At 31.9% G+C, this 8,946-nt stretch overlaps 1 protein-coding gene across 1 annotated transcript; it reads right to left on the bottom strand.

The window, feature by feature from the left end:
* Window positions 1-239: 239 nt before the first annotated feature.
* Window positions 240-6,263, bottom strand: LOC112730438 (uncharacterized). The gene is made up of 2 exons (XM_025780525.2): window positions 5,955-6,263; window positions 240-3,089 (listed from the first exon to the last, which is right to left on the bottom strand). Exons 1-2 carry the CDS (start codon window positions 6,261-6,263, stop codon window positions 240-242), a joined length of 3,159 nt encoding a protein of 1,052 aa, XP_025636310.2.
* Window positions 6,264-8,946: the final 2,683 nt, after the last annotated feature.

Below are 8,946 nucleotides of genomic sequence, written 5' to 3'. Positions count from 1 at the left end.
ATATTATTAGAGAAAGAAACATCACTTAAATTTAATGCACAAAAATTTAGTATTAATTTTTATGTAATAAAAAGGTGAAAATTCATGTATAGATAATTTTATGTGAAGTTAAAAGTTGAAAATCCTTAAATAATTTGATTAATTTGACTAAATTTTCATCTAACGATTTTTAATTATTAACTTCACGTAAAATTAATTTCATCTGAATTTTCACGGCTAAAAATTTTCATCTGAACCTACTATAATGAGAAAGGCTTCCACCTTAGAGTTCTATACTTCTTTCCTCCATGATGTTCATACACAAAATCAAGCTGAGGGACAATCTTATAAAGCACACCATCAGCTTTTTCAGAAAACCACAACCTCCATCTCTTCCAAAAAATGAGTGGCATGATGAACATCCCAAATCCAAAAGTAAACCCTAATTCCACACTCAAGATAGTCCAATCAATTGAACTACCATGATCGAAATCAGTAGTTTTAGATGCAAGTGGTGGCAACAGCCCACAGCCTTGAGTCAGCGGAGGTCCACATAATCCTTCATTGCCTGCAAATGAATCCGCTTCAAATGATTGAATTTGAGTACCTGTTGGAATTCTCCCCACAAGATGATTATATGAGAGATTCATGATGGCAAGAAAAGATAAGCTTGCAAGCTCGGTTGGAATTTCGCCTTTAAGCGAATTCATTGACAAGTCTAAAGACTCAAGATTTCTTAAGTTGCTTATATTTGAAGGGATATGGCCTGAGAAAGAATTTTGTGACAAGTTAAGAGCATGCAAGCCTTTGAAATTCGTGATCTCTTCTGGTACTGACCCTTCAAAATGGTTGGATGAGAAATCCAATGAAGTGAAGGCAATGAGAATCTTTACCAGCTTCATTTGTTGACCTTTGTTCACAATTGTAACTGAATCTTCATACCTACCAATACCATATACGCCTTCCATGACATGAGAGACAATGTGGTCCACCACAAAAAGTGGTTCCACGGCAACAAGCTTAGCAAATTTCATCTTATCAGCATTGCTGAATTCTGTGGTTAAAATCCCAAAATTCTGTATAAGATTAATGTTATCAAACAAACCAAAAGATAAATGCCCAAACCGTGATCTATCTTCATCATGCATCAACGCTTTCCAACTTCGCAGAAGCGAAGATGGCAACAAGCCACTAAAGTTGTTGGAGGCTAGGTCAAGAATTTGAAGCTTCTCCCAGTTGCCAGTGCTACTAGGACATTCAATATGCCCATGAAATTTGTTTGACCTTAAAATCATGACTCTCAGTGTCAAAATGTTCTTCAAGAAGCAAGGAAAAGTATCAATTAATTGATTCTTTCCAAGATTCAAGACTTGTAGATTTTGACAATTTGTCAAAGATCTTGGAACGGTTCCATCTAAAAGATTTCCATTAAAATCTAGAAACCTTAGAGCACAAGATGTTGGGAATGTGTCTGGTACATGGCCACTGAGTTCATTCCCAGCAAGACTTAATACTCTCAAAGATCTGTCACTTGTTGCCAAACACTTTGGAATCTCGCCGGTGAAGCGATTATCCGAAAGATCAAGCAATCGAAGAAATGTCATATTACAAAAGGATTCATGGATTTCTCCATGAAAACTATTGTTTGAAAGATACAAATTAACTACGTTTGGAATTTGGTTACCAATGTCTGCTGGAAAGAATGAGCTGAAATTGTTGTTGGAGTAATCCAAGGAAACAATGCTCTTTGTGAAAATGGGGGCTGTCCCTTGCAATTGGTTTCCATGAAGGTCAAGCAGGAATAAATTTGAACCAAGGTTTTGGAAAGGCCCTTCCATACCTTCCAAAAAGTTATTGGAAAGATTTAGGGCCATCAAAAATTCAAATTTCCAAATCCAATTGGGTATGATTCCTTCAATTTGGTTGTTGGATAAGTCAAGGTAAAGCAAAGTGGACTGATTTCTCAAGAAGGAAGGAAATGCATCCAACTTGCATGAAGCCAACAAAAGATTGTAAAGCATGGGGAAGTATGAGAAATCTTGATCATATGTAACATTTGCACCAACAACTGACAAATTGTTGTGAGAGAGATCAAATGTTTTTAACTTTGGTAGGCTCCGAATATTGTCCAACTTTATTGTGCCATTGAACTTGTTTGTTGAAAGCTGAAGCAAAAAGAGTCTTTTGAGTTGGAAAATAGATGGGGGAATTGGACCTTGAAAATTGTTTCCACTCAAATCAAGCATCTCTAAAGATGAGGAAGAACAATTTGGTAGTTCCTTTAATGGGCCTTCAAATCTATTGTAGGAGAGAATGAGTTGTTGAAGAGATGGAAGTGCAAACAAAGTTGAAGGAACTCTTCCATCGAAAGAGTTATCTCCTAAATCAACTCTCACAAGATTTGCAAGGCCATTAAAATGGGTGGATGGAATTGTACCACTAAAGTAATTATGATTGAGAGCAAAACTCCTAAGAGCATTGGACCTATTGAAAGATGGAAGAGGGCCAGTGAAATTATTGAATGACAAATCTAGATAAACTAGATGGGTAAGATTTGACATTGAGTTTGGAAGTGTCCCATTAAACTGGCAATTTGATAGATCCAATGTTGATAGTTTCCTCAAGTTGAGAAGAGATTCTGGTAGTGGTCCAGAAAAATTTGTATGACTGAGGTTCAAGTAGTTGAGAGATGCTAATTGATATGGGATATTTTGTGGTAGGAAACCATTAAGTCTTTGATTATCAGATAAATCAAGAACTTGAAGGGATGATAATTGGAAGATATTTTTTGGAATTTCTCCCACAATACTAGCATTTGACAAATTCAAATACCTCAGATACTTCAAGTTTTGGAACTCAGAATAAGTTCCAAATTGGATGAACCCATTAGAAGCCAAATTCAAACTTTGCAAAAATTGCATGTGGAAGAGACTGCTAAAGTTACCTCCAGAGATAGATTCTTGGCTTAAGTCTAGTGCTATAACATGTCCCTTGTTACAAGAGACCCCTTTCCAGTGGCAGCAATCATGAACATGGTTCCAATGAATTAATTTTTTGGACTGATTTTGGTTATATGTGAGGTTGTTCTTCAAATGGAGCAGCAGAGATTGCTGATGATCAAGACAATAATGGGCAGTGGCTAAATTGATAGTGATAGTCAAGTCCACTAGACACAGCAAGGATATGAAGTAAAACCATGAGTTTGGGGTGGTTCTCATCATATAGAAGGCAATGTGTGAAAAATGTTTTGGTGGTGATAAAGATGGTTTTTGCTTTTCAGTTTACGTTACTACTTCCTTTTATAGATTTCATATAGGGAAAGTTATAGAATATTTATACAATGTGTACAATGGAAGTTTAGAGAGTGAGCGCTAGATCTGAAAGGTCAAGAGTTCGAGTTTTGGTGAACCCCAAAATTAGTTTAAGTTTTTGGGAAGATGTTTATTATTGCTAGTACTCAGATGATTATTCTAGATAGTATGAGAGATGTTCATTTTGTAACTCAATAGCCTATTGTACACATTGTACAAATAGTTAGTTTAAGTTTTTGGGAAGATGTTTATTATCGCTAGTACTCAGATGATTATTTTAGATAGTATAAGAGATGTTCATTTTGTAACTCAATAGCCTATTGTACACATTATACAAATAGTCCATTGTCTCCCTAGCAGAATCCTTTCATATATACCACTTATGAATATTGTAATAAGTTTAGGACCAACCTTTGTATGTTGAAAATTCTTCAAATAAATTTGAGAGACATATTAAATGGCCAAAACTATTAGGTAACATGCACCGATCGATGAACATTAATTCTATGAGCAATATTTCTATTAAATGGTCGAAAACTATATTAAATGGTCAACAGCTACTTGTATATAGTTTTGGGTTCGGTAATTTTTAGAAAAATAATAGTATAATACCGTTATTTACTAAGATATGGTATTTAAAATTCGTCTTTGGCGTATTGTATTTTTATAAATTAAAAAATAATAGAAAAGACAATTCACCATTTTAAAATGTTAAAAATAAAAAAATAATTTTCGTCAATGAATTCACATTTTCAAAAATTTAAAATATAAAAAACACAATTTAACGTATCGATAAAATTACTTTTTAAAAATTAAAAGATAATTTTTTTAGGAGAATTCACTTTTTGAAAATAAAAAAAAAAATGACAATTCATCTCCATCAAATTCGTTCTTAGCAGATTCGACTTATCTTTGTATTTTTAAAAGTTGTCAACCATATTATTTTTTAATATGGGTGGCAATGGATAGGGTAGGGTAGGATTTAGAGTCAACCATAATTCTATCCATTGTTAACTTGTGGGTACTCGACTTTACTTGCGGGTTACAAAAAAGATGTAAATTATTATATAATTTTTGATAATTTAAAATAGAACTGATTTTTATATAAAAAAATATTAAATTATTAATTAATAATCTTTTTTTTAGTAGCTAAAGATCTTTTGTATTTAGTGAGAAGTTTTTAATTCAACATCTATTTAAAACATATTTTTATATAAATATATAACAAATATAGAATACGGGTTGGTCAGATAAGGTTAAAACTCGACCTACACCTTACTTTACCCGCTGCATATCAGATTGACAACTCTATCCAATTGAATAAGGTCGAATTAAATACCTACGAATAAAATGCATATTGCCACCCTTACTTTTTGGAATTTTACTTCCTAGCAAATCATATAAATTTTTTATATGATTATTGAGCCCAACAGTATACTTATACCATGCGCTAGCTAACAAGTGTTCGAATTACTAAACTTCAACTTATATTTGAAAAAATAGACATATACTTTATTTGTTTGTTAGGATTAATTTTAATTGTTTTGACAATATAAAAAGAAATTCTGTTAAATGATCTCAAGACCTTTTTTTTCTTTGGGATTTGATTAGGTGACATTTTATTCTGTCGATACATCTAGAAAGTCTAATATATATCCTAAATCCTAACTTAGTGTCATCTAATATATCTACACTAGCACTACATTTTCCACTTCATTTTCTCCCTTTCAATTCCTCCACGGTAATAGAAACACAGAGTTATTGACTCCATATAAAGTTTAAGCACATCTAATGATGCCAAGCAAATTATATATATGAGCTTTTTTCTTTTCTCCCTTTCATTCACTTCACCGTAAGAGAAACTCTTGAGAGTAATTGACTCGGTCTGAAGTTTAAGCACATTGATGATGCCAAACAAACTATATTTATGACCCTTCCTTTTTTTTTTTTAATTTTCCTCGCCCAGTTGTTCACAAGGCAACTACATATATTGGCATGTGATGATAGACATATAGTCATAAATGATTATTAAAAATGTAAACTAAAAGTATATCGTTAAATTTATTATATATTATTAATTTTATAATTAAAATATGACATATCTTATTTTCGAATTAATATATAAAATGGTATCTGAAATTTGATTTTCAGTTTAATTTAATTCTTTAATTTTTAATTGATTCAAATTATATATATTATGAAATTTTAAAACGTGATTTAAGTTGGTTTCTCTGTTTATTTTCGTCACAATGCAAAAAAATGACATCATACGATTAAACGATGTCGTTTTACTGTTTGCGCTTAAACTATGTCGTTTTACTATTTCTTCATTACATAAATTGTCAATTGAATCCCCTTCTTCCTTCTCCTCAATTTGACCTGTACATTTCTCTCTCTCTCCCTCCCTCAATTATTGACTATTCTTTTTTCTCTTCCTTCTTCTATTCTTTTTCCTCTTCCTTCTTAATATTTGTTTTTATGTTGTTTGAGAACGAAGAAACTAAAAAACTAGAAAAAAAAACAAATCCTTTTAAAAAGAACAAAACTCAATTCACCATAATCATATAAAAGCAAGGATTCAACACCATAATCATATAAAAATAGTAATAAATCAACACATTATAATCCAATAACTAAAACTAAAAAAAAACTTAAAAAGCTTACCTTATAATGTGAAGGCAGAACGTAGGGAAAAAAGAGAGAGACCAAGCACGGTGATACAAAGACTGGTGAGTGGAAGGTAGCAGCAACGCGAGCAGCGATGCGAGTCCCGCCGGATGAGTACACGGCGACGACGATGAAAAACACACAGTGGCACAGGAGCAAGGAGATGCGACGACACAATGAAGGCGAGCCACGGACGGACGATGACGTAGTGCCAGAGATGCACAGGAGCCGGGACGAGACGCAGAGGAGACGAGGACATGAAAGCAACCGTGCGGTGGGCGATGGCAGATTTATGAGGGTAACCATGTGAGAGAGTGAGTGGGAGGCGAGACGCGATTCGTGAGCACACGATGTGGTGGATCCGGAGAGAGAGAGAGAGAGAGAGAGAGAGAGAGAGAGAGAGAGAGAGAGAGAGAGAGAGAGAGAGAGAGAGAGAGAGAGAGAGAGAGAGAGAGAGGGGTTACTGATCAAATTAAGAAGAATAAGAAAGTGGTCTGTTTGTGTAACGAAGGAATTAAAATGACGTCGTTTATGTGTGAACAACAAAACGTCGTCATTTAATCATGCCACGTCATCTTTCCGGTGGCAGAAATGGACGGAGGGGTCAACTTGAGTTACGCCTTGAAATTTTAAGATACAATTTGGGTCAATTGAAAATTAAATGGCTAAATTGAGTTGGAGGTCAATTTCAGCAGCCATTTTGAGTATTAACTCTGTCACTCCCTCATTACAATTGAAATCAAATATCTTCTTCCAAAATTAAAGAATTTTCCCATCATCTCTCCTTTTTTTTATCTCTCTCATTCCTTCTCCCAATCTATCTCTCATATATCATTATCGATGACTAATTATAAATTCGACAATAAAAATATGCAACATGATATTGTCTAATTACATTTAAATTAAATTAAAATTTAAATATTAAAATTAAAATATAACTATATTTGTATATTATATATTACTAAATACTTTAATAATCAAAATGTATCGTGATAATTTTTTTAGGAGAATTTATTTTTAAAAAATTAAAAAAAAATTGACAATTCATCTCCAACAAATTCGTTTTTAGCAGATTAGTCCTCAACCATATTACTTTTTGAGATTTCACTTCCTAGCAAATCATATAAATTTTTATATGATTATTGAGCCCAACAGTATACTTATATCATGGGAGCTAACAAGTGTTGGAATTACTAAACTTCAACTTATATATGAAAAAATAGACATATAATTTATTTGTTTGTTGGCATTAATTTTAATTGTTTTGACAATATAAAAAGAAATTCTGTTAAATGGTCTCAAGACATTTTTTTTTCTTTGGGATTTGATATATATATATATATATATATATATATATATATATATATATATATATATATATATATATATATATATATATATATATATATGTGACATTTTATTCTGTCAATACATCTTTTAGAAAGTCTAATATATATCCTAAATAGGGCTGGCAATTCATACCCTACCTGCGGGTACCCAATCTGATCCAACCCGTTCGGGTAGGGTAGGCTACTCGACCCGCTGCGGGTAGGGTAGGGTACGGTCCGGGTATGCCTGCGGATAGAATAGGGTACGGGTTTAGGGTGTACCCTATCATACTCTACCCGCACTTCATATATAACACATATTTTATTAAAAATTAGGTATATAGTGAAGGAAGTGAGAGTTAAACCCACAACCTTCCTTGTGTAATAACTTACAATAAGTGAACAACTACTAAACTAGTTAGTTAATTTAGTAATTTAGAGTATTAATTTTTTATTTTTTATGTTATTAATATGTATAAAATTTAAAATGATTGAATTTTATATTTACTTTAAAAAAATTGATATTCTGCGGGTAGGGTAGGATAGAGTAGGGTTTAGAACTTTAGGGTATGGGTAGAATTAGGATTAAGAGATTCTCAACTCGCAAATAGGGTAAGATAGAGTTTTAATAAAATTTTCAACTCGCGAATAAAGTTAGAGTAGAGTCCAAACCTTACCTTATCCTACCCTATACATGGTTAGCCCTAAATTTCTAAATCCTAACTTAGTGTCATCTAATATATCTACACTAGCACTTCATTTTCTCCCTTTCAATTCCTCCCCGGTAAAAGAAACAGTTACGTTATTGACTCCATATAAAGTTTAAGCACATCTAATGATGCCAAGCAAATTACATATATGAGCTTTTTTCTTTTCTCCCTTTCATTGACTTCACCGTAAGAGAAACTCTTGAGAGTAATTGACTCAGTATGAAGTTTAAGCACATTGATGATGCCAAACAAACTATATTTATGACCCTTCCTTTTTTTTTCTTTTTTTTTTTTTTAATTTTCCTCGCCGAGTTGTTAACAAGGCAACTACATATATTGGCATGTGATGATGATAGACATATAGTCATCAATGATTATTAAAACATTCCTCTTACGTTATTAATAATATTTCTGCCAACTTCTACAAATTTTTATTTATAACGATGTTTTATGAAAGTGTCTTTGTAAATGTGTCTAATAAAAATATTTTTTTTATAATTGTGTCAAAAAAAATATATTTATAAATATATTTTTTGAATGTGTCTCTTTATACATATATTTAAAATATAATAATTAATATTATTAGTAATAAGTTGACAGATAATATATTGATACCATATACTTTTCCTTGTTAAAATTGTAAACTAAAAGTATATAGTTAAATTTATTATATTTATTATATATTATTAATTTTATAATCAAAATATACCACATCTCATTTTAGAATTAATATATAAAATGGTTTTTGAAATTTTATTTTTGATTTAATTTAGTCTTCTAATTTTTAATTGACCCAAATTATATATATCATAAAATTTAAAAGCGTGACTCAAATTGATTCTCCATACATTTTCGTCACTGAAAAAATGACGTGACCCGATTAAACAACATTGTTTTGCTGCTCGCATCTAAACTACGTCGTTTTACTGTTCCTTCATTACACAAATTCTC

Source organism: Arachis hypogaea, chromosome 12 (assembly GCF_003086295.3).
Source record: "Arachis hypogaea cultivar Tifrunner chromosome 12, arahy.Tifrunner.gnm2.J5K5, whole genome shotgun sequence".
Taxonomy (NCBI): Eukaryota; Viridiplantae; Streptophyta; class Magnoliopsida; order Fabales; family Fabaceae; genus Arachis; species Arachis hypogaea.
Note: the sequence above shows the minus strand (reverse complement) of the source record. Positions and strands in the feature narration are given on the sequence as shown.

Bases quoted from the DNA above. Each gene is read 5' to 3' on its own strand.
- LOC112730438 (XM_025780525.2), bottom strand. From the start codon at position 6,263: ATGGTTACCCTCATAAATCTGCCATCGCCCACCGCACGGTTGCTTTCA. The intron at 3,090-5,954 runs GTAAGCTTTTTA...CTTGATCATCAG, and splicing joins TTCTGCCTTCACATTATAAG to CAATCTCTGCTGCTCCATTT.